The 25,970-nt window shown below is 48.8% G+C and overlaps 1 protein-coding gene across 2 annotated transcripts in view; it reads right to left on the bottom strand.

The window, feature by feature from the left end:
- Window positions 1-25,970, bottom strand: part of ZNRF1 (zinc and ring finger 1) — a 108,140-nt gene that overhangs the window by 6,328 nt on the left and 75,842 nt on the right. For both annotated transcript variants that reach the window (XM_055299509.1, XM_063612459.1), the window contains exon 2: window positions 10,658-10,753. In XM_055299509.1, coding sequence (XP_055155484.1) covers window positions 10,658-10,753 — 96 coding nt within the window. The remainder of the gene's footprint in view (window positions 1-10,657; window positions 10,754-25,970) is intronic.

Here is a 25,970-nt window from a genome sequence, read left to right as displayed (position 1 = left end):
AGTGGTAGGAGGCAAGAATGAGAGGAAGAAACAGGTCCCCAAGAAAATCTTTGTGCACGGAGGTTCACAGCAGCAAACAGCCCAAAGGTGGAAACAACCCAGTGTCTACAAACTGCGCAACGGATAAACAAAAGATGATGTATCCACACGAGAGAATATTACTCAGCCAAGAAAAGGAAGAACCACCACACGCTACAACATGGATAAACGTCAACAATATTACACAAAGTAAAAGAAGCCACCTATTGTATGAACCCATTTATATGAAATGTCCAGAATAGATACATCCATAGAGAAAGGAGATCAGGATTGGGGACGGGGGAAATGGGGAGTGACTGCTTAATGGGTAGGGGGTTTTGTTCCGCCCCCCACCCCGCTTTTATTTGAGATGGAGTCTCACTCTGTTGCCCAGACTGGAGTGCAGTGGCACTATCTCAGCTCACTGCAACCCTCGCCTCCTGGGTTCAAGTGATTCTCCTGTCTCAGCCTCCTGAGTAGCTGGGATTACAGGTGCCCACCACCACGCCTGGCTAGTTTCTGTATTTTTAGTAGAGACGGTTTCACCATGTTGGCCGGGCTGGTCTCGAACTCCTGACCTCGTGATCTGCCCATCTTGGCCTCCCAAAGTGCTGGGATTACAGGCATGAGCCACCAGGCCCGACCTGTTTTTCCCCTTTTAAAAACTTTATTTTATTGTGGTAAGACTAACATATGCTCTATCCTCTTAACAAATCTTCAAGTGTACAATACAGTATTGTCAACTGTAGCCACTATGTTGTACGGCAGATGTCTAGAACTTACTCATCGTGCATAACTAAAATGTTATACCCATTAATCCACCACTCCCCTTCCCCCCACCCAGCCCCTGGCCGCCACTAGTCTACTTTCTGCTTCTATGAGTTTGAGTATTTTAGCTACCTCATGTAAGTGGAATCACACCAGAGGTTTTCTTTTGGGGTGATGAAGTGTTTAGAACCAGATAAAGATGGGGGCTGTGAATGTCCTAAATGCTATTAAATTGCACATATAAAAATGGTTAATTTTATGGTGAATTTCATCTCAATGTTTAAAAAGAAAGAAACAAAAATGACCCCACTCACCATCCCAAAAAGAAGGAACAGAAGGAAGCTACTTGCACCCAGGGGAACCCAGTGGTTTTTATTAAGTCCTGTGACATTCTGCTTGTCGGCAACAGTGAATAGCCATGATCTCGGGATTCAAGCAGCTCACAGACTAGCAGGGATGCTGAACAAGGAAACCAAAAGGCACAGCATGAGGACTTCCAGGACATCTTCTCACGCGCAGGCCCAGGGCCGAGGGTATGGGGAAGAAGACCTCATCAGGGTAGGGGTTGATCCGGGAAGGCTTTGGAGAAGGTTGAGGATGGATGAAGCTGGAGTGGGGACGGGAGATTCTGGGCACAGGGAATAGCCTTGTGTTCTGCTGTGGTGTCTGGGGCCAACAACAAGGAGTGCGCAGCAGCCCTGCGTGTGCCGATGGGGGCAGTGGGGCACACAGCAGGGGCCTGCACTAAGGGAAGGCGCCCAGGAGGAAAGCATGAGAAGGAAGGGATGGATTCTGAGTTGGGTGGGAGGAGGCCCGGCCAGTTGATGGAGACCTCCAGGAGGCTGCTGAAGCCTAGAGCTGAGGTTTGGAACAGAGACATGGGTGCCAGGCATGGATGTGGGATAAAGAGGCAGTCCAGGGAGAAAGTTCAGACCAAAATCCAAAGAAGGCAGAAGACAAACCCAGGCTGACGTGAATATTTGAAGGGCAGGTGAAAAGAGGCGACGTGAACAAAAGGCAACCCGGAAGTTCTCCAAGCCACAGGGGAAATATCAGGAGAGTAGTGTCTCAGCTGTGAAGAAGGCAGAGCTTGTGGCAGGATCCCGTCTCCATCACTAAAAGAGCTTAACTGTCCTGAACACTGCCAATGACAAACACGTGTGCGTGTTTTCCTTTGAGCCTCACCATCTTCCAAGCTGGGCAGGGCACCCGTTGTTATTCTCATTTTGCGAATGAGGATCCGGAACCCCAAGGAAGTCACACACCTCGTGAGAGGGCCTGTGCGTTGTGGGGCTGCGACTGCGACCCTCTGCTTAAGAGGCCTTCCCATTGCTGTTTCTTTGTGTTCTCTTATTATTTTGGTAGAAAGGCAAACACCTGGGGCCCATAAAATGAAGATTCTTCAGGGCCCAGAAGGCTACTGCTTCCACTCCTCAAAGCCCCCCACCAGGAACCCCAAGGAAAAAGCATAAAATGGAACCGATTCGATCCTTAAGTCCCCAGGCACAGGAGTTGCGAGAGAAGTCACTCTCACCTTCCTGGCCACCAGGACAACTTGTGGTCATTTTCTGTCTGGAACATCTGGCTAGCCCGAGGACCCACCTGAAAGGGTGACACAAACTGAGAAGGGAGATGGCACAGAGTCTGCTGCTGGAGTGTCTGTCCGCTCAGACTCCAAACATGGCAAGTAGTGGATGAACACATGGGCGTGATCCCCCTGCTTGAATGCACTAGCTACCATACATATTCAAATGCGTGTGTAGGCACAGATCAAAGTCTGGAAGGATGCACACACTTTCATAGTGGTAGAGGAAAGGAGGACTTGGAGAAAAATCCTTTTATGTATTTCTGATAGGGAAGTATACTGGTGTTTGCATTTTACTCTGAAATGCATCAGAAGGGTAAGATGGGTTGGTGGATGGATAAACAGGTCTAGTACACTGCAGACTCCAGGTGGTGCGTGTGCTGTGTAATAGGGGCGTTCTCTCTTTTTTTTTTTTTTTGACATGGAGTCTCGCTCTATCGCCAGGCTGGAGTGCAGTGGCACGATCTCAGCTCACTGCAACCTCCGCCTCAAGAGTTTCTCCTGCCTCAGCCTCCTGAGTAGCTGGGACTACAGGTACACGCCACCACACCTGGCTAATTTTTGTGTTTTTAGTAGAGACGGGGATCTCATCATGTTGGCCAGGATGGTCTTGATCTCTTGACCTCGTGATCCACCTACCTCGGCCTTCCAAAGTGCTGAGATTACAGGCGTGAGTCACTGCGCACGGCAATAGGGGTGTTCTCTATACAACGCTTTCAGCTTTGCCGTACACCAGGTGCAGTGGCTCATGCCTGTAATTCCAGCATTCTGGGAGGCTGAGGCAGATGGATCACCTGAGGTCAGGAGTTCGAGACCAGCCTGGCCAACATGGTGAAAGTCTGTCTCTACTAAAAAACCAAAAGTTAGCCTGGCATGGTGGCACGCACCTGTAGTCCCAGCTACTTGGGAGGCTGAGGCAGGAGAATCATTTGAACCCAGGAGGCAGAGATTACAGTGAGCCAAGATTGTGCCACTGCATTCCAGCCTGGGTGACAGAACGAGACTCTGTCTCAAAAAAACAAAAACTTTGCTGTGTGTTTGACATTTTTCATAATAAAACAGAGGGAAAAACTTCAACAGAGATGGGAGGAAAAACAGCACAGCTTCGTGAGAGCACAGTCGTCCTGCAGACATTCTTGGACATGTATTCCCCACTCTCTTTGTCTTAGACACCTCCTCTATGACATGAGCATATGGGCTACAGCCCTTAGTTTCCTCTAAAGCATTCCTTCCCCTCCATACTTAAGGAGGATTTCCTGGGAACACGGCAATTACTGATTCCTAAGTAGTTTATCTTTGCATTTTCTCCTACTGATTGGTAACTCAACTGTGAGCCCAAGGGACTAGTTAGAATTCTCTGGGTCCCATACAGCTTCCCACACCAGGTGTGTTCTCTCCCCATCTGTGTCAGCTCCAGGAGGGCACATGTGGTCTCCCTCATCGCCCCCCAGGTGGTGATGGATTCAGGGAAGGGAGAGGCAGGTATGAGGATAAGGCTTAGGCACTTTATAACAAGACTGGACTTGACTCTCTTTTTGCACCGAACCTCACTAGCGGAAAAGGAAGCGGAAGGGGGCGCGAGGGCGATTCTTCTTGTCCTGGGGCGGAAGGCCTGTGCACTAAAGGACTCAGACTTGAGCACAGGAAGGTTAGAGGCAGCCTTTCCTCACCACTCCACAAGGCGGTTTTATGCACAGTGCAGTGTTGTGCCTTTACCAGCTGGCCTGAGTCTGCAGCACTGGTGGGAAGAACTAAAATGTGCAGGCACCCCATCCAGGCTGGCACATGGCAGGGAGCACATTTCACTGGGACCAAGAGCCACTGGCTGCAAAAGGCCACCTGGAGGTCCCTGGCAATAGGAAGGAGTCAGGGGCTTTGACTCAGACAGCATGGGGAAGCCAGCAGTGCCCACACAGAGCCCAGTGCCCAGAGAGCAGCATTCTTCCACGGCAGAAGGCAGGAGGCACACAAACCCAGCAACAGGTTGGAGTGGGCTGAGTACAACTTCCTGTCCCCACCCCTGGGGTTGCGGGAGTTAGTGGCCTCTAGATGTCCCTGAGATCCTAGCAGGGAAGTGGAAATGGCTGAAGCTGATGCTTGGCTATCAACTGGTTCCTACAAGACTTCCAGAAGCATCTGACATGAACCTGTTGCCCGCAGTCAGAGAAAAGCCATGGCGGGGGCCTCGCAGCACAAAACCCAGGCTCCTGGGCCACACAAACTGAGACTCCGCTGCAGATGGACTCACATGTCCCCTGGTATCTCCAGGCCCCTAGAGAAGGGGTTCAACAAATGCTGCGGGATAAGAACACAGGAACGAAGCCAAACTTTCTGCCATCTGGGTTCTGCCCTTTTCTTGCTACCTCTCAAGCACCTCCCAAGTTTCCTGACACCACTGTACAAAGTCAGCCAATGTCCCTGCCCAAGGGGGAGCTTGGAAGTGTGTTTGGCCTGGCTGGGGATGGTGTCAGTGCCTGTCCCTCTAACCAGACCAGGGAACCAAACCCGAATGGCGGGCACGGCCCTGGAGCCGAAACAGGAGGGAGGGATGATGCCTGTGATGGGCTGGGGGAGGGAGGCGGTGGCATCTTCTGCTCCCTCCCTGGGATCCAGGCACAGTGCTTCTGACAGCTGCTATTTGTCAAAGCAAAGATATCTAGGAGGAGGAGCAAAAGAGCCTTACTTCTCTGAGCCAGCTATACGCAGGTAACTCCTCAGACACACACACCATGACTCCTAAAGCCCCTATGGGGATCTCCGGATAAGCTCATGCAACTGCTAAGTGGTGATGACTCCCAAGCCCAAGTTTCTGCCACCCAGCGACCTGGCCCCTTTTCCTTAAAAGACCAGGCCATAAGGGTGTCTTCCCTTGGGGCTGGAATCCACCACTCATCTCACAGGCACTTTACATCTCCCCCTTTCTGTGAAGTGTGTGCAGGGGACCCAAGGTGGATGGAGGAACCTGGTCACTGAGTGAACAGATCAGATAGGAAACACACACACCTGCCCTCCACCATGCCAGGCTCGAGTATTCTGCAGAGAGTCTGGCAACACATCCTCAAGAGACCCTGGAGCTGCTAGAAGTATGGAAGGGTGGGGAGGCTCACACAGCTGCAGACATAGATCTGCACCTGGCTGAGAGGGAAAGCTCGTGCAGCTCTGAGGCAGCAGCTGAGCATAGGAACATACCTCTCCATCTCCACTTGTGCCTGGTGGCCATTAAGGGCCCAGAGAGAAGGAACGTGGGAGTCAGAGGGGAAACCCCTGGCAAATGACGTACAGGCTCAGGTTCCACCCCCAGCCTCATTTCCAGCCCAGGTGCGGTGGAGTGCCTGGTCCTGCTGCCTCTTCAGCATGCAGAGCTGCTGGCCCAGTCTGCCAGGGACAGGACAGGGTAGTGCCACCCATGCCAGGCCTTGTCAGCTCCCCTTTTGGGAAATCTGGGGGGCTGTGCTCTTCAGGCAACAGGGTGACCTTGAGCAGAGAGCGTAGCCTACCAGCAGTGGCCAATCCAACTCCCCAGGCCTTTGAAGTGCAATGCAATTGTTTTGCTGAGCTGGGCCACCGGCAATGAGGATAGTGGGGGCAGCCAACTAAAGCTCAGGCCTGGAGCACTTCGTACTTTCCTACTGAGGCCATTACAGCTCCCTCCCACAGTCCCCTTTCCTGTAGCCACCTGTTTCTGGTTTCCCCACTTGTGTTAGGGCCCTGCAGGCCTCCCCTCGTTGCTTTTGCTCCTCATGCACCCAGCAACGGCCAGTCTGGCGGTCAGTGCAGCCGGTCAGCAACAGCTGAACACCTTGGGTGAGCGGTCACCTGCCGCTGCCCACCCTCCTGTAGGAGTAACAGGACAGACACCTCCGCAGTCTGACTCCAGCCTGTCCAGCCTGACTCCAGCCCATCCAGCATCTAACAATGGCTCCGGGCAGTGCCCCAAGCAAGGCTGGGCAAACTCCTCGGCCAGCACCCGGTTTCCCCAGGCAGGGAAAGAGTAGGGTGCTTTCATTCTGACCACAGCGTCTCTTAGAGGAGGAGACACAGGACAAAGAAGTGCCTGTAGGCACAGGGCAGGCTATAGCAGGAGCCATTTCTGCTTTTCCAGGAAGCCAGGTCCTCTCACATTTTTATTTTATATTTTATTTTTTGAGACAGGGTCGAGCTCTGTTGCCTAGGCTGGAGTGCAGTGGCATGATCAAGCTCACTGCTGCCTCGATCTCCTGGGCTCAAGTGATCTTTTCACCTCGGACTCCTGAGAAGCTGGGACTACAGGTGCTTGCCACCAGGTCAGACAAATTTTTTGTTTTTAGTAAATGGGGTCTCACTATGTTGCCCAGGCTGGTTTCAAATTCCTGAGCTCAAGCAATCTCGGCTTCCCAAAGTGTTGGGATTACAGACGTCAGTCACTGCACCCAGCCTCCCTTGCCTTTAAAAGACAGTTTGTGTGACATTTACCATCTCAGCCTTAAAGATGGGGGCAATGGCCTTTGGCAGAGGGGAGGAAGAGGGCATCATGACGTAAGAAGCTGAGCATGGGCTTCTGCCCCCCCAGAACACAGCTGAGGGGAGCTCTCCTTGCTGCTGCTGGCAAATGAACCTGCCGCCCCCCAGATTCTCCCTAGGCTGAGGACGCCTAAGCTTTCAGTCAACAGCGGGTCATCTCCATGACTCCACGGGATTACGATGCTCTTCTGTTCAGAGCATCGTCAATCAGACCCCCACCTCCACGCTTGTTCTGCTAGCCCAGAGACTCGAGGGTCAAAATTTGAGTGCGTATTCTTTAGGGCAAGGTCCCTAAGTCTCAGCATCACAAACAGAGATGTTAGAAAGGGAGAGAAATTAAAAGGCCCATTCAGGTTGCTCCATCTCACCCACAAAAACGAACCAACGAACCCCCTCCCTCCTATACAGTATCCTCACCTTCCAGGAAGGTACTTAAGAGGACAGGGGGTTTAACATTAGGTGCTCTGGGGTCAACCGCCCTTCCCTGCCCCTCCAGCAGAGGCTCAGCACATTCCCAAACCTCCCCAGCCAGGTGCCTGTCCTCAGAGCACCAGGCACTGGCTGAACCAGTTAAACTAGCCTCGCCTTTCCTAAGTTGTGTTTTTTCTAAGCTGGCAGGCAGCTACTGGAGGCCTTCCAACCCACCACTCAGGCCAACCCTCATAATAAGAAAAATACTACTTTCTATCTGCCTCATTTAGGAGGTTTCTACTTTTTTCCTTTGGTGGTTAACTAAATTTCATCTTACATAACCATCATAAATTTTCTAAAAATTTCCGCAATTGGTGCCAACAACCACAGAAAGTGTGTGTGTAAATGGGAAGTCTTCAGGGGAGTGACCAGGGGTTCTAGTGAATCTTCATAAGAAAACTCTTCACTCTCTAAGAAAGCCCCACCTCGCCTCCTTTCCAGAAACATTCCAAGAACTCACACCTCTGACTCTTAAGTCTTTTTTTAAATTAGAAAAGGTAACGTGCAGCAGGTGAGGTTGGGATGATGACAAATCATGGGGAATACATCAGAGCTCCTGAGCTTTGGACCACGGTCTGTGCTCTCTCTGAGCTGGAGCAGGCCCTGGGTGTACCTGGGGATGCCCACTCCACATACACCCCCGGAAGCAAATGCTCTCCTCTTACCTGGAAGGTTTAGGGTCTTCAGAAAAGACAAAGACTGAATATGAGGAGTCCATACCACATGAACAGGGTCCACAGAGGGCCGGACCATTGTTTCTGAACAAAGCACTTCACCACCTTCAGACAAAGTCCACTGGAAGGACTGGAGACAACTGGCCTCTCTTTGCCTCCAGTGGTAAAGGACCGGCTTTTGCAAAAGAGATCCTTAGGTGTAAAGCCTCTAGTTCACACACACACACACACACACGTGCACACATACAGAAACACATGCACCCTTGAGGAGGTGGCCTGCCTCTCAATTCCAGGACAAGGGAAAAACTAGAACCAGAACCAGAGGAGCAGTGGTCATGCCTCAGGCTGGCTGGCCAACCTCCCCTTCCTCTAAGGGGGCCCCAGCTCCCGGTGTGGTTTCTGTAGCCTTAGGTGAGGCTGCCGGTGGTGGGGTGTAGGGGGGGTGAACCAACAGCACCAGGCACTCAAGTGCTGATACAGAGGGGGATATGGGGACACATGGTGGCGTCCCAGGCAGTTCTCTGGCAGAGGAGCTGGAGAGCCTCACCTTCCCTGATCTCCACAGGGCAGTGGGGGTAAATCTGCATTTAGGGTATAGGGGCGCAAGAGCACTCTGTCCTCCATGGCTGCTCTTGCAAAGTTCTTCCTGAGAGCCAGGTTTTCTCAGGCCGAGCCCCTCTAAGGCTTCTTTGTATTCTTCCTACAACAAACGCAGTGTCTACAGAGAATGCGCTAGCAACCCACAGGACAAACGGAGGACTTCATGAGGTCTCCACACATGTGGGAAAGAAGTGAATAGGGTTTTTGAGGCCATGGCTGGGGAGGGCTGTGAGACGCAGGGAAGGATCCCCTCCCTCCCTGGTCCCAAGCGGAGACGGCAAACAGGGACAAAGCTGAGCCTGAGCGTCCTGACGGCATGCACGCGACAGGACTGACGTGAAGCCTGCAACACATGTGACAACACACTCAGAGGCTTCGCAGCAGTCAGACCAGGAGAAAGGAGGCGCTGTCCCTTGGGGAGGAAAGGGGCTTCCCATATCACAGCTACGATGCCCAGGGGAGGGCCGTGCTGGTCCTCCCACCTGAGCACAGGCTAACAAACACATGGAGCTGAGCCATGTGGGTAATATGCCCACCTGCATCCAGAGTCTTTTGGCTGAACAAGTAATTAAGACAGAAGTTTTCAGGAGACCTGAGTGGATGACATTAGTCAGTTACTTCCCAGGAAACGCTCTGAGACCATGATCCCTCCTAGGCTCATGCTTTGTAGGGGAAAGAGCCTTCTGGGAGTGAGGAGGCTGCAGGGCAGAGAAGAGTCTCCCCAGGACACATTCTCGCCGGGCTGACTGCAAGTGATCCAGTCCTCAGATGCTCTCAGAAATTCCAGAACTCTTTTTCCTACCACTACTATGACTTGAATCTGGGAAGGTGGGCCAGTACCAGGGTTGGAGTACACTCAGATCCACTGCCTGTTCTAGTGGAAGATGCCATTTTGTGATGAACATGGTTTGGAGACCAGACTAAACACTAAGCATGGAAAACCGAGGGTCAGCAGTTGCGTGGGCTGAGCAGCACTGAGGAAAAGTCTGTGGGCTCTGGAAAAATGCAAAAAGAAACCTATGGAGGTCTCATACTTTTCATGGCAGCTGTAACTTCCCAAGCACTGACCATGTGCCAGGCTCTGTACCAAAGGCCTTTATGTGCCATCTCTTACCCAGTTCTGACAATCCTATGAACCAAGTATTGCTGTCCACATTCTACAGAGCAGAAAACGGAGGCTCTGCTAAGCTGAGCAACTTGTACAAGATTGTAGACACAGAGTGGTGGAGGGAGATTTGAACTCCCGTCACTTGGACTCCAAAGCCTTATGCACAGCATGCTAGGCAGATGTTGACAGTCATTTTGTTCCCCAGAGGCGTCCTGTTAGGTTAGCTTGGGTGTTTTGAAATCCCCTGCCCTCAGGGTCCTACCCACTGCGGTATTTACTGTTCGGCTCTGAGGCAGCCTCCAAGGTACGAGGCAACATGGCCGGGGTGGAGCAGCAAGGTGTCCCATCTGCATTTTCAATCCCCAGAGCGTCTCTACGTCACACATACTCCCTCGTCAAGCTCTCTGGTGTGGACTCATAGGACTAAATCAGGTGTTCGTCTGAGTTCGAACGTGACAAGGAGACGACCAGCTTCCCAGCACTCCATGCATGCTACCAGCACACAGCCCCCGCCTCCCCAAGGAGGGCAGGTGCTTGCTCTGGGCCCCTCTGCTAAGCCGTGGAGGACATCTGGCTGTCTTGGGGCCTTCCACAGTCAAGTGTGTGATGGGTGAAGGAATGGCTGCATCTCCCAGCCAAAGTCCTCAGAACTGAGTTGCAGAGAGGCAGGGGACTAACTGAGCAACCCGAGAGCCTTCCCAGGCCTCGGACCTGACCCCTGGGCCTTCCTTCCTTGTCCCGCTCCTCTTCCTCTCTGACCTGAGCAGCAAGGCTCCCTCAACAGTCCACTTCCTCACCACCACGCAGGCACACCTGCCAGAGGGCAGGGTGAAAATACTGCCTAGAACCACCCTCGACTGGAGGCTCCCCCCAGGACTGGCCGGCTCCCCCGACGGATGCTCTGGAGGCTGGTGAGGCAGGCCAAGCCCTTACCGTTGTAGGAGAGGCGAGGTTTGCTCAAACACATTATAAAGTGCATTTCCATCTCGTCAGAAGCCACAGACTTGGAGCAAATGGGGCACTTGAAACCTGAAAGAGAGGAGAATGGGATGAAATGTTTTCTCCAGATCCAGTACATCCACAGTACATGTGGACACTCTTGAATGACAGCCATGTGGGGTCAGGGTCAATGTGGAGGATGACCATCGGAACAGATCCTAGACCTGTCCTCCTTCAAGGACTCCTTTGAGCATTTGCCTTTTTTTTTTTTTTTGAGATGAAGTATCACTCTGTCGCCCAGGCTGGAGTGCAGTGGCACGATCTCAGTTCACTGCAACCTCTGTGTCCCGGGTTCAAGCGATTCTCCTGCCTCAGCCTCCCAAGTAGCTGGGATTACAGGTGTCCGCCATGATGCCTGGCTAATTTTTATATTTTTAGTAGAGAGGGGGTTTCACTATGTTGGCCAGGCTACTCTAGTCTTGAACTCCTGACATCAGGTGATTCACCTGCCTCGGCCTCCCAAAGTGCTGAGATTACAGGCACGAGCCACTGCGCCCAGTGGCATTTGCCCTTTTTATTGCAGCCTTTGACTGACTGTCAGCTTTCACTAGGGCTCTCCCTGCCTTATGTGCCTCGTTAAGGTTTAACCAAGGTCACTGACACCTGACTTGAGTTTTATCTTCTTTAGACCCTTTCTCAGAGGGGTGTGGTGGACAATAGAGTAGGGAGGCATCAAACCAAGGTACTTGGAAACAGCCTTTGCATAACAGTTTAACATCCTTCTGCCTCACAGCGTTTAAGCCACGTGGTTGGATCACCCTAGGAGGAATCTCATCCCTCACCCAGCTCCCAGCCTCGGCCGCCCATGCCAGGTAGCACCTCTCTCCCTCACCCACAGCCCCTTCTGCCTCCCTTGTGGCTTAAGGCCACTGTCCTTTGAGATGCGTGTGAGCTGAGGGGTGGCCCTCCAAAGTGCTCCCAGATGCCACACGAGCCTTAGCCAAATGCCACCAAGAGTAACAGCCATTTCATGGTACCAGGCCAGTACCGGGTATTGTGATCCTGCCGTCTTATTTCCAAGGCAGTGTGAACTGCTTACACATCCAGAGTTTGAACTGATACAGAATTGTACCCATACTGGAGAATTTTGCTTGAGAATCTTTCGAGTTGAACTCCGTTAAGCAAACCTAATCCCCTGATCCATTTTTCCATACAACACAGATGAATTATTATTATTATTATTTTTTGAGACGAAGTCTCGCCCAGGCTGGAGTGCAGTGGCGCGATCTCAGCTCACTGCAAGCTCCGCCTCCTGGGTTCACGCCATTCTCCTGCCTCAGCCTCCCGAGTAGCTGGGACTACAGGCGCCCGCCACCACGCCCGGCTAATTTTTTGTATTTTGTTTAGTAGAGACGGGGTTTCACCGTGTTAGCCAGGATGGTCTCGATCTCCTGACCTCGTGATCCGCCCGTCTCGGCCTCCCAAAGTGCTAGGATTACAGGCGTGAGCCACCGCACCCAGCCACAGATGAATTATTTCTAATTTTTTCCATTCTTTCATTAAAATGATTTTCAAATGGATCAATTCTTTTTTTTTTGTTGTTGTTTTTTTTTTTGTTGTTGTTTTTTTTGTTGTTGTTTTTTTTTTGTTTTTTTTTTTTTGAGACGGAGTCTTGCTCTGTCACCCAGGCTTGAGTGCAGTGGCGCAATCTCGGCTCACTGCAAGCTCCGCCTCCCGGGTTCACGCCATTCTCCTGCCTCAGCCTCTCTGAGTAGCTGGGACTACAGGCGCCCGCCACCACGCCCGGCTAATTTTTTTGTATTTTTAGTAGAGACGGGGTTTCACCGTGGTCTCGATCTCCTGACCTCGTGATCCACCCGCCTCAGCCTCCCAAAGTGTTGGGATTACAGGCGTGAGCCACCGCGCCCGGCTTGGATCAATTCTTTTCTATATAAATTCTATCAAAAAGATCTGTTGCCACTGAAATCTTATTTCTCTGCATTAAATTGTGCACATCACAGCTTCTCCCATTTGTGACTGTGATTCCTGCCCGCCCAGCCTGGACTTCCTAATGTGGCACATCTAACAACAGCTGACCCTCGAACAACATGGGCTCAAATGGCAGGGCTCCACTTCCATGTGGATTTTCTATTGCCTCTGCCACCCTGAGACAGCAAGACCAACCCCTCCTCCTCCTCCTCCTCCTCCTCCGCCGCCTACTCAGTGTGAACACGATGAAGACCTTTATGACGATCCACTTCCACTTAACGAACAGTAAATATATTTCTTCCTTATATGTATTTTTAAATGTTATTAAAAAAATTTTTCTTAATATTAGAGATGGGGTCTTGCTATGCTGCCTAGGCTGGTCTTGAACCCTTGGGCTCAAACAGTCTCCCGGCCTCAGCCTCCCAAAGTGCTACGACTACAGGTGTGAGCCACCACACCTGGCCACTTCCTTATCATTTTCTTAATAACATTTTCTCTCTCCTTATTGTAATACAGTATATAATACATTTATAACATACAAAATCCATCTTAATCGACCGTTTATGTTATTGGTAAGGCTTCTGGTCAACAGTAGGCTATTAGTAGTTAAGTTGTGGGGGAGTCAAAAGTTATCCACAGGGCTGAGTGTGGTGGTGCATGCCTGTAATTCCAGTACTCTGGGAGGCTGAGGCGGGCAGACAGCTTGAGCTCAGGAGTTTGAGACCAGCCTAGGCAACATGGCAAAAGCCTGTCTCTACAAAAATTACAAAAAAAAATTAGCTAAGAGTGGTGGTGTGTACCTGTAGTCCTAGCTACTTGAAAGACTGAGGTGGGAGGATCACTTGAGCCCAGGAGGTCAAAGCTGCAGTGAGCCATGTTTGTGCCACTGCACTCCAGCCTTGGGGACAGAGCAAGACCCTGTCTCAAAAAAAAAAAAAAAAAAAAAAGTTATATGCAGATTTTTGACTGTGTGGGGGTCAGAGTCTCCCACGTAGTTCAAGACTTCACTATACTGTTGTAAAGACTGGACTCTTGTGTTAGTCAAATTTTCCATATGCAGTTTTAATTGATACTAATGATAACCAACTGCAATATTTCTTTTCTTTTCTTTTTTTTTGAGATGGAGTCTCACTCTGTTGCCCACGCTGGAGTGCAGTGGCACGATCTCTGCTCACTGCAACCTCTGCCTCCTGCGTTCAAGAGATTCTCCCACCTCAGCCTCCCGAGTAGCTGGGATTACAGGTGAGCGCCACCATGCCTGGCTAATTTTTGTATGTTTAGTAGAGACTAGGTTTCACCACATTGGCTAGACTGGTCTCAAATGCCTGACCTCATTTGATCTACCTGCCTGAGCTTCCCAAAGTGCTGGGACTACAGGCATGAGTCACCCAACATTTCTTATGAAACAGATAAAAGGCTGAATGTGGCCGGGTGCGGTGTCTCACGCCTGTAATCCCAGCACTTTAGGACGCCAAGGTGGGGAAATCACTTGAGCTCAGGAGTTCAAGACTGGCCTAAGCAACATAGTTAAACTGCCTCTACAATTAAAAAAAAAAAATTAAATTTTTATTTAATTGGGTGCCTAACTCTGCATGAAAAGCCGTGATTCTGGTGGCCCGGGATGCTGAGAGACAGGAGGCTAACTGACGCAACCACTTTGCTTAAAGTCCTCTCCAAATCCTTTTTTTTTTCCTTCATTGGCAGTGCTTTGAACTATGGGACCAGGCAGAAAATTCAGGGCCTGGCTAACTACAGACAAAGTGGACACTTGACTCCATGGTACTGTCGCCATTTCCCCAACCTCCTTCCTCAGCGATTCTTAGCATCTGAGCATCTCAGCTAAAAAGTCTTGGAAATGCTACCAATCCAAGGACTTTGGCGGAGCTTTGGGAAAGGGCTGTATTTCTAACCTCTGGGTGGTTACAAATCCATCATTAACAAAGCTAGAAGACCAGGCCTGGTGTGGTGGCTCACGCCTGTAATCCCAGCATTTTGAGAGGCCACGGTGGGAGGATCACTTAAACTCAGGAGTTTGAGACCTGCCCAGGCAACACAGTGAGACCCCGTTCTCCACAAAAAGGACACAACAACAACAACAACAACAACAACAAACCCCAGAAGACTGTAAAGAAAGGAGGGGAATTCCATCCAGTTTTCTTGCACAGCTGGATCTAAACACACCAGGCTGATTATTTTCTAACTTAGTTTAGAAATGTGCAGATCCAGGGTCACAGACTTATGGGGAGGTGAGGAGTGAACCTGCATCTCACAGATGGAAGATGCTTTTCCGATGCAGCCTAAGTCCCTCTGCACTCACACAGGGTTTTTTTCAACCCTAAAGACCAAGGTTTTGCAACCCTTTAAATAACTAAAGGACACTTGCACTTTAACTTGGCACCTGCCTGCAGACTGAGGCCGTGGAAGGAGAGGAGGGATGTGGTCTAGGTCAGGCCCTCTGCCTGGAGGCCCTGACACTCTCACTGCCTGGCATTAAAGTGACCTGTGACTAAGAACAAAACTACACCTTGCAGGTACTTACGTTTCTGATAACTCAGAACAGATTCAAGGTTATCCCTATAATAGCATCATTTACTCCCCTGTACTCCAGCGTGATTCCTTGAGTGCAGGAGGGGGGCTGAGTTACAGCTAAGGTACTAGGAAGTAGGCCACCCAACAAGAAGGTCTACAAGGGAATGTCACCAGACATTAATGTCCTAGAAAAAAAACGCTGAGACTCACGTTTAGAGCAATCCCCTCACTGTTCAGATGAGGGAATGGGCCCTGGTGAAGGCCTCTGAGTAGCACACTGTCACACAACTGAGGAGGTGGAGCTGAGACTAGCCTCAGGGTTCTCTGCTTCAAATCTAAAGTCCTTTCCATCAGGGTAGGGAGAGTTGGCCATAGGGTTTTAAGAACGAGGTAGGTTGGGAAATATTACCTCTGGAGAGGAAGCACCACTGGTGTAGGAAGAGGCCTACACTTTAACTAAAGCAGGATTAGTAACACCAGCATCTACTACCTCTGGTGTTTCTGTTTTATTTTGGCATAGCTCAAGAAATAACTCTGGGCTGGGCACGGTGGCTCACACCTATAATACCAGCATTGTGGGAGGCCATGGTGGGAGGATCACTTTAGCTCAGGAGTTTGAGATCAGCCTGGACAACATAGGGAGACCCCATCTCTATTTAAAAAAAATTTTTTTTAATTAGCTGGGTGTGGTGGTGCATGCCTCTAGTCCCAGGTACTTGGGAGACTGAGGCAGGAGGATCACTTGAGCCCAGGAGGTTGAGGCTGCAGTGAGCCATGATCATGCCACTACACTCCAGCCTGGCCAACAGAGACCCTGTCTAAACAAAAAGCAAAAATGAGTAAGCTGGTGTCTATTACGTGAGTGGGAAATCACATTATGACCTGGCTTTTCCATTCTCGAGACCATGGCAAGGGCACACTGGCCACGGGCTATGCAGAGTCCACTAGGGGGTGGCCAGCAGCCCCCATTTCTGCTGGGTGCCATCACCGTTTCCTTTGAACCTCTCGAACACTGTGCACTGCGACTGGCACTTTCCATACTGCCAACTGGAAACAAGCAGTCTCTCTTTAACCTCTGCAGCACCTACTCTTGCATATGATAATAAATAATAGTTTGCGTTTATTGAGTCATTACTATGGACAGCCATGGTGCTTTACGTGTCTTCTCTTATAAGGTAGGTAGGTACTATCTATCATTAACACCATTTTACAGATGAGGACATCAGGGCTCAGATTACATAACCTGATCAAGATTCACATGGCCAGAAAGAGCCAGAGCTGGCCCACGACACCGAGGAAGTCTGCACTCTTGCTCGTGTGCTGTGCTACTGACTGACTAGCATAGAAGAGTTACATGGCAGAAAGAACAGAAATACTATCAGCTATTACCAAATACTCATTTATGAACCTTCTACACTGTCCCAGCAATTTCTCCTTAAGTGCCCCATAGTCCTGGCTAACTTGTAGCCTGAAACAATGGACACTTTTTTTTCCTAGGAACTCTGTTATAACAATCTGGAGTTCTGCTTTCCGTTTGGCACTGAGCCTAGAGCACTGGTTGTTAAGATGCTGAATCTGCAGATTACCTTTTAAATGGAAAATAAAGGGTAAAAGGTAAGAAGGACAGAAAAACACAGACAGCTAGAAAAGACTAATATCCCCACCTTCTTTCCTGAAAGGTCATCCGATGATCAAGATGGATTCTCCCACTCTATTGCCCAAATCTTTTCCCATAAGCGTCCACTACAGCCCTACAGAATGATAAATCCTGTGATATTTATGAACTACCTGAAGGTTAAAATATCCAGGAAATTTTTATTCCATTTTGGAAAAAAGCTCCCACCAAATTAAAATCAGCCCTCCAAAACAAAAGTAAACCAAAGGTCTGCAAAATCATCCAGCCCGCATGATTTTGTCAAATTTCCTAGGAGACCTTCATCAGCACTCAGAGCAGGTAAGAGATGCTTTTTTATTTTCCTTCAGGAGAAATCTACAGGACACTATCTAAGCCTCTGAGACCAGGCTCTGAGCGTCACACCCTGGAGGCCAGGGGAGCAGCCAGCCAGCGCTCCAGCGGCTCCCTGCACATGGGCTGTGTCTGCCAAAAGTTTGCGACTGTCAGTGAAGGGAGATGTCAGCTTGCTCAGGCTTGCTGGCTAAGCCTGATACTGGTTCACCGTAGGCCATCATCTCCTCCCACCAGACAGAGGCAGAGGCAGGGAACGTACCCCTGGTTCCTTGTCCTTTTCTGCCAGTATCTTTAAATGAGGAAGGAACGAATGACAAAGCACTGTGGGAATGTGTCTTTAATCACCCAGTTCTGCTCTGGGTGGGTTCTGCCAAGCAAATGCACCTACAGGATCCCTCCACTTCCAATCAAGAGAAGCCAAGAGAGTCCTTCTAATGGAGACCTGGTTTCCTTTCTTTCTCTTGTCATCAGATCAGCTCACTGTTTACACAGCCAGAAGAGCTGAGCAGAGTTGGATCAGCCAGAGTCCAGCTGCTTCCTGTCTTTCAACAAGTGCCTTAAGTGGGAAATCCTTTGCCATTTGGTTGGCTGTAGCAGAGAGCAGAGCTCTTGAGAGAAGGCAAGTCTGCACTTGCCATCTATGACCTTTTACTGTCAGGTCAAAAGGACACTCACAATGTCAGGGTAAGCCCAGTGTTAGGGGAACCAAAAGTGATCCCAGGAATGCTAATGTGGTCATGTGCATCAAGCATGTTCCTGGACCAGGGTAATTGGGCATCCCTTCACCCAGGCCCTTCCATTTGACAGAGAAGCCGAGGATGGATGGGGGCAACTGGTTTAAGCTACGAGAACTCTCCCAATCCACTACAACATTTATCATGCAATATCAACTCGAGTTTTTATGCTCTGGAGACCAATACACTTCTCATTTTACAAAGCTGCAATCTTTTCCTTTAAGACCTGATTTCTCAGGGCAGGACCATGTGCTGGCAGCATGTTGCTCCAGTTTCCCTCCCCAGCCCTCCCTTCTCCCCTCTCCCCATGCTGATGCGCTATTTTAAAGGCTGCCCCAGTTCTGCCTGTCTCTGGGATCACCTAAAGGTAGAAGAATCAAAGGAAGCAATCAGGGTTAAAGAAAGCCACGCCACGCAGATGGGAGGTCCTGGGGCACGGGGGTAGGTAAGGGTGCCTCTTGGCCGAGGAGCTCAGAGAGCGCCTGCCCCTTGACTTTGCCATTGGCATTCAGTTCTTAGTTTCCAGCCTCGATCTTTCCGTCACATCCTCATGGTGCTTAGTGTCAATAAAATGGGACTTGAATAAACTAATTTTCATAAATGGGATTTATTACAAATAAAAGATCAAGGGGTAACACTGATGATTTTCTTTTACATTTCTAAGCTGTAGGTATCACATTCTTCACCCTCAAAGACACAGACTCCCTCTCTGTCAACACAGAAACAAGTGAAAACATTGGCACAATTTATCAGTTGCTGAGGTGTGAGTCAGTCTCTCCTAGAGAACATTCTCGACTGGGAAAGGCCCAGGAATTCTGGCTTTTGCCTCTTCCAAAACCTCTCTTCTGGACTCAACCTCTGCAGTTCTGTTCTGGGGCCTGGAGGCTCACCTGTTTCCCCAGAAATTTCTCATAAGCGACATCAGAAGACAGCCATACTGACAAACTTTAAGGTATCTCTGTGTGTGTGTTAACATATCTGTTGTGATGGGTCAATTTGACTGGGTCATGGGGTGCCCAGATTATTTGGCTCAACATTATTTTTGGTGTGTCTGTGAGGGTGGTTCCAGATGAGATCAGCATTTGAAACCATAGACTGAGTGAAGCGGACCACCCTCCCCAAGGTGAGCAGGCCTCATCTAATCCACTGAGGACCTGAATAGAATCAAAAGGCAAAGAGGAGAAATTTCACTCTGTCTCTGCCTAACTGCTTGAGCTGGGACACTGGTCTTCTCTTGCCCTTGAAGTAGGACTTACACCATAAGCTCTCCTGGTTCTCAGGCCTTCAAACTTGAACTGGAACTACAAACTCCACGAGTTTTCCCAGTCTCCAGCTTGCAGATGGCAGAACATGGGATTTCTCAGCTTCCATAATCATGTGAGCCAATTTCTTATAATAAATCTCTACACACACACACACACACACACTCTCTCTCTCTCTCTCTCTCTCTCACTTGCTCACTGTCGGATCTGTTTCTCTAGAAAACACTGACCAATAAATCTGTCTATTAAAATACCAAACAAAAACTTTAAAGGACTAGCAACACCAGATGTTGGTAATGTTGGTGAAGATGTGTAGCAACCAGAACTCTCACGTGTGTTTGAGGGAATATAAAATCACACAACCACTTTGGGGAAAGGTATGGTAGTTTCTTATAAAACAAACATACACCTAGCTTAGGACCCAACTAATTTCTCATCTATGTATTTACCCAAAAGAAATGTCAACATATGCCTACAAATAGTCATTTACAAGAATGTTCATCACAGCTTTACTCCTAACAAGCAAAAACTGGAAACAATCCAAATGTTGGTCAACAGAATGGATATAGAAACTGTGGTAACATCCATGGAATAAAATGAAACACTACTCAGCTATAAAAAGCAATGAATTACTGATACATGCAACAACATGGATGAATTAAAACATGCCAAGTGAAGGATACAAAAGTGCACACATGATTCTAACTATATGAAGTTCTAGAAAAGGCAAAATTAATCTACTGTGGAAGAAATCAGAACAGTGGCTGTCTCTATGGGTTAGGGTGGGGGCAGAGATTCACTGAGAAGGTAATGAGAGAACTTTCTGGGATGACAAAAATGTTCTATATCATGAGGAAGGTTTGGGTTACACACATGTATGTGTTTGTCAAAATCCACCAAATATACACTTAAGATTTGAGGTTTCATTGTTTGCAAATTTTACCTCAACCAGAAAAAAAAACCTGTAAACAAATATGGAACTGTAGTTAACTGACGGTAGTTAATGATCTGTATCAGGGAAGTACACTGATGTCTGCATTAAAATGAAATGAACAAAAACAACGATGCATAAGTTAAACTTCTTCCAACTTTTCCAAACGTTTGAAATTTTAATAAACATTGAAGAAAGTGTCAAGCAGTGAGCTGTGTTGTGAAGAAAAAGCCAAGTAGAGTGGGTGGGTGTGCTAATTTGGATACAGTGGTCAAGGACAGCCTCTGAGGGGGTGACAGGTGAGCAGAGCCCTTGATGTATTAGAAGAACAGTGAGGGCAGTGCATCTAAGCACCATGAGGACAAGGGCAGCGGGTGACAGCTGGGGGCACACTCTCAATCCTTGTATATGCTCAAATACCTTTCTTTCATTCTGAAAGCTGAATGGATAGCTTGCCTGGGTACAGGATGCTTGAGTTGCATTCCTTTTATCCCCGTGGTCTGTAGATGAAATTCCACCATCTTCTAGCTTCTTGGTGTTGCAAATAGGAAATCTGGTGCCAGTGTGAGTCTTTTTCCTTAATAATTTGTTCCTTTGGCTTCTGAAAGCTTGAAGATTTTTCTCTTCATCCTAAGAGTTCAGAAACGTTACCAGGACATGCTTAGAGTGTCTTCTCTTATCAGTTTTACCTTTCAATATGCAGTCTCAAGTCTTCCTTCTTTAGGGAAATTTTCTTCTATATGTTTCATTACTTCCCCTGGTGGTAAGTCATCAATGCTGTTCACCAAATATTTCTAGCCTTCCTCCTTCCATCCATATATAATGACTGCATGTGCCTGCTCTCTTCGAAGTTAAGGGTGGGTTTGTGATTTGCTCTGGCCAATGAAATGTGAGCGGAAGAACGTGCACACACCCAAGCGGACTTTAAGGGCCAGGGCATGACCCACCATTCTACCTGACTGCTGCAGTGACCAGAGTCCCCCCTCTTGACCTGCACTGTATGCAGCAGCATGGGGAAGAAATCAATGTGCCGAGCTGAGCCAGCGAGCTTCTGGGACCGTGTATTATGACAGTATAAGCTAGTCCTGGCCAGTCCTGCCTCAGGCACCCTTCCTCTACCCTTTCTCTTTCTAGTACTCCTGCTGCTTGTATGTCAAATATCTTGGTTCTATCTTCCAGGTCCTTATCTCTTTCTCCATAACTTCTCTGTGCATTTTCTCTGGAGTGCAGCCTTTCTAATTCTGCCTGAGCCTCAACTGCCTCCCCCATGCTTGGCTCAAGGAGGTAAATGGTTGGCATTGGGAGTCAAGGAGTTAGGATATTTATATTCTGCTCTTTACAAATATAGGCTTCCTTGTATCAACTACAATCTAGGTACTTGTCATTTTCAAAGTCTGTATTCCATATGATAATCTAGAATACTGTGCCTAGCCACTTTCTTCTGTTGGGTATTAGGATTCTCAATTTTTACCAACTATAAAGATCCTCTTAGTAGTGATCTTCATTTTCTACTCTAAGCATGGTAGATTCCACTCCAACATATTTCTGAGGTTTCTGAATTCCACACTGGCTGGTATGGAAGAAAGAGAATCAGACTAGGCATCAGAAGAAAACAGGCTTTCCCAATCACTAGCCAGATGGCCTTGTACAAACTACTTAGTAATATTCAAGTAGTGCCCTTCCTATTCCAGAATTGTTTTAAAGTCCAGCCAAGGATGGATGTGTGAATGCTCTGTGCAGAGTAAACCATTTTATCGGCTGCATCCAGTACTGCTCAAATATACTGAAGCTTGCTGGTAAATCTGTCCATTCGAGGAAATTCACAAATTCTTCAGGCAAAAAAAGTGAAAAATGAGCTGAACTTACATAACGTATTTTGTGACTCCAAGATGCCATCAATTGTATAGAGGCACCATTATAAACCTTAAGAAAGGGAAGAAAATCTGCCAACAATCTTTTTCAATATGGTATTCCACAGATATTTATAATTTTAAGATGTGATTATATAGCTCATCTTGATTTTAAAGTTGTTACATTGTGAAGTGTCTGTGCCTTAGAATCAATGAACATATGAAAAATTCATATATGAATATCTGAAAAATCATACAGACCGAATTCCAATAAAAGACCCAATAAATTTATTCCTGGCCGGGGGCAGCAGCTCATGCCTCTAATCCCAGCACTTTAGGAGGCCAACGCATGTAGGTCACTTGAGCTCAGGTATTCAAGACCAGCGTGGACAACATGGTGAAACCCTGTCTCTACCAAAAATATAAAAATTAGCCAGGCATGGTGGTACATGCCTGTGGTCCCAGCTACTTGGGAGGCTGAGGCAGGAGGATGGCTGGAGCCCAGTAAGTTGAGGCAGTAGTCAGCCTTGATTGGGCCATTGCACTCCAACCTGGGTGACAGATCAAGACCCTGTCTCAAACATATTCCTGTTTACTTACTGCAAACCAGAAGAGCCTGAGTGAAGACATCTATCTACAGCTAGGAACAAAAGGAAGGACTGCACGGTGTGTGCATGGAGGTGAGCATGAGGACATCAAACCCACCCTGCCGTACAGTAAGTCCAGCCTGCAGCCTGCCAGGTGGAGCCTCAGCAACAGTATTCTAGCCACATGAAGAATGGGGAAAGCATCTACCAGGAACAAGAACTATGGCCATTGATTGGTCCTCTTCCCTTTGACCCTCTAGACCATTTCTTCCGAAGAGAGGCCCTCAAAGGGCTGCTTAGGAGGGAAATGACAGGGAAGCAGGGACAGGGACATGATGGTCCAATGACCTGAGTCCGAGCAGACACAAGAAGCTGAAAACTGACCGGGTGCAGTGGCTCACAGTTGTAATTCCAACACTTTGGGAGGTTGAGGCAGGAGGATTGCTTTAAGTCAGGAGTTCACGATTGCCAGCCTGGGCAAATACAGTGAGACCCCCATCTCTACCAAAAAAAAAAAAAAAAGCAGCAGCAGCAGTAGCAGCAGCAGCTGAAAACGTCAGCATGAGTGTGAAATGTGAATCAAGTCCCCAACTACTGACTAAGAAAGATGAATATTGATTTATAACTCCTTGTCACCTGGCTACCACGCCTGGGTAAGTTTAGGGGCATTCAATTATGACTCAGAAAGTGTGGATGTAAAGTCTCCAGGGAAACACTTGGCTTGTATTTTGGAGATGTCTTATTTAAAGGATGGACCATCTGTTGAAAAAGGAGATCCTCTTCCTCTTGGTGCAGTAGCCCAAGAATTTCTTCTAGTTGTTAGACATTAGGGATTACCTACAAGCTAGGCAGTAGGATAGACAGATCTGGCCAGGAAATGCCCAGTCATTCGACTGAACATCATACTCTCCTTGCACACGGCTGCTCCACCTCTGTTTCCACCGTCGACACACTGCACATCTACATCCCTTGGACTCGAAACCCGCTGCTGCTGCTGGTGTGGACTTTCCAGCGTTTGGGCAATGCCAGAGAACCCTCCTAAGCGTGGCTTGAATTCCCCTGCCTGTTCCTCATAAAATTAGCAACAACTGGAGCCAAGGACCACCTTCCCTCAAGAAACAAAAACAAAGGCAGCCATAAAAACTGCTCTCTAGGTAAAAAAGGCAGTTACCACTCCCAAAGGATTTGTGGGCTGTCTATATAGCAGAAGAAAGTGTCACTTCCTCCACCTTCAGGAGGAACACTGTCCAACTAGGACCAGCCATGCAGCTCAGGCTTCACTCTTGGCAGGTGCCCTCAGAAGACCTTCCTAGAAAAACAGGACTGGCCTTGGAACTGCCAGTTTGCAGCTTCTTCCCTGGATATAGACTGTTTTACAAGTCCTGGAGTCCTTATTTTTATTTATTTATTTGAGACAGAGTCTCGCTCTGTCCCCCAGGCTGGAGTGCAGTGGCAAGATCTTGGCTCACTGCAAGCTCCGCCTCCCGGGTTCATGCCATTCTCCTGTCTCAGCCTCCCGAGTAGCTGGAACTACAGGCACGCACCACCACACCCGGCTAATTTTTGTATTATTAATAGAGATGGGAGTTTCACCGTATTGGCCAGGCTGATCTTGAACTCCTGACCTGGTGATCCGCCCACCTCTGCCTCCCAAAGTGCTGGGATTACAGGCATGAGCCACCGCACCTGGCCCTCATTTTCAATTTTTAAGAGACAGGGTCTCCCTCTGTTGCCAAGGCTGGAGTGCAGTGGTGGGAGCTTGGCTCATTGCAAACTCCACCTCTCAGGCTCAAGCAATCCTCCTACCTCAGCCCCTCAAGTAGCTGGGACTACAGGCCAGTGCGCCACCATGCCCAGCCGGAGTCTTTATTGACGTAATTAGAAATCCCAACCTCCAACTAACTTCCCCTTTTTATGGAGTGTGTGTGGCGTGGGGGGAGGTGTTTGGAGGGGAAAAGGGGAAAAAGAGTTAGGGAAGGGAAAAGGACAATGAAGGAAACTTTCACAGAGAATCTACACAGGACCAACAGTTGATTTCTGGGCTCCTAAAGGCATTGTCTACCCTACCGTCCACCCTACTGGCTGATAGGAATTTTTCGCCAACGAGAAAGAAAATGCCTGAACACACAATTAGATCATATTCAGCCTAGCATCTGACTCACCAGCAAACGAACAAGACACTCACATCTAAGTGAGTGCTCATATGGAATAAAACCATTTGCCTTGCACTGTGTAACTTACATCAGTTGATGCCAACAGCCCAGCCTTTCTGTCACTGGGGGTCTGTGAGAAGGCTCCTTTCACAGCTCCCAGTATAATCCTGGGATGCAGAATGTGTGCTGCTGTATTCATTTCATTAAAACCATCAGCTCGGCCAGGCACGGTGGCTCATGCCTATAATCCCAGCACTTTGGGAGGCCAAGGCGGGCAGATCACCTGAGGTCAGGAGTTCAAGACCAGCTTTGCCAACATGGTGAAACCCCATCTCTACTAAATATACAAAAATTAGCCAGGCATGGTGGCGGGTGCCTATAATCCCAGCTACTTGGGAGGCTGAGGCAGGAGAATCGCTTGAACCCGGGAGGTGGAGGTTGCAGCAAGCCAAGATCGCGCCACTGCACTCCAGCCTCAGCGGCAGTGAGACTCCGTCTCAAAAAAACAACAACAAAAAAAAACAAAAAAACAAAAACACACCATCAACTCAGGCTTGGGCCCTGGCATGCAGCAACACTAGACTGCCTTCCTGCCTTGGACCCAGCCCTGGCCCCCTGTCATCAGGGCATCCTCTGTTCAGCTGCACCTCCAACACAGGTAGATGGAGGCTGGAACCCAGAGGGCATAGTCCAATAGGCCACAACTGTGTTTTGAAATGGCATCTAAAGAGGAAGAAGCCAAAAGAGTAGAATGGAGTTGCTCTGAAAGGTCAATAGCAGCGCAGTGATCAATCCTATCCAAGGGAAGGATAAGGGTGAGAGAAGGCCTTCATACTTCAGTCCTTGCTTTTCTCTCACCCAGGGCTACGGTGACCACAGAGAAGGACATGCAAAGACTCTAGACAGCTGTGAGGGTCTAACCGATGGGTCAAAAGGAGGTTTTTTGTTTTTGTTTTTGAGACGGGCTGTTGCTCTGTCGCCAGGCTGGAGTGCAGTGGCATGATCTCGGCTCCCCGCAACCTCTGCTTCCCTGGTTCAAGTGATTCTCTTGCCTCAGCCTCCTGAGTAGCTGGGACTATAGGTGCGTGCCACCATGCCCAGCTAATTTTTGTATTTTTAGTAGAGACGAGGTTTCACCATGTTGGCCAGGATGGTCTTGATCTTTTGACCTTGTGATCCGCCCGCCTCAGCCTACCAAAGAGTTGAGATTACAGGTGTGAGCCGCCGCGCCTGGCCCCCAAAAGGAGTTTTCTAGAGACTCTCCAGAGAGAAAGCATGAACGAGAAGGACCATGAATTCTAAG

This window comes from Symphalangus syndactylus, chromosome 11, assembly GCF_028878055.3.
Source record: "Symphalangus syndactylus isolate Jambi chromosome 11, NHGRI_mSymSyn1-v2.1_pri, whole genome shotgun sequence".
In the NCBI taxonomy this organism is placed as follows: domain Eukaryota; kingdom Metazoa; phylum Chordata; class Mammalia; order Primates; family Hylobatidae; genus Symphalangus; species Symphalangus syndactylus.
Note: the sequence above shows the minus strand (reverse complement) of the source record. Positions and strands in the feature narration are given on the sequence as shown.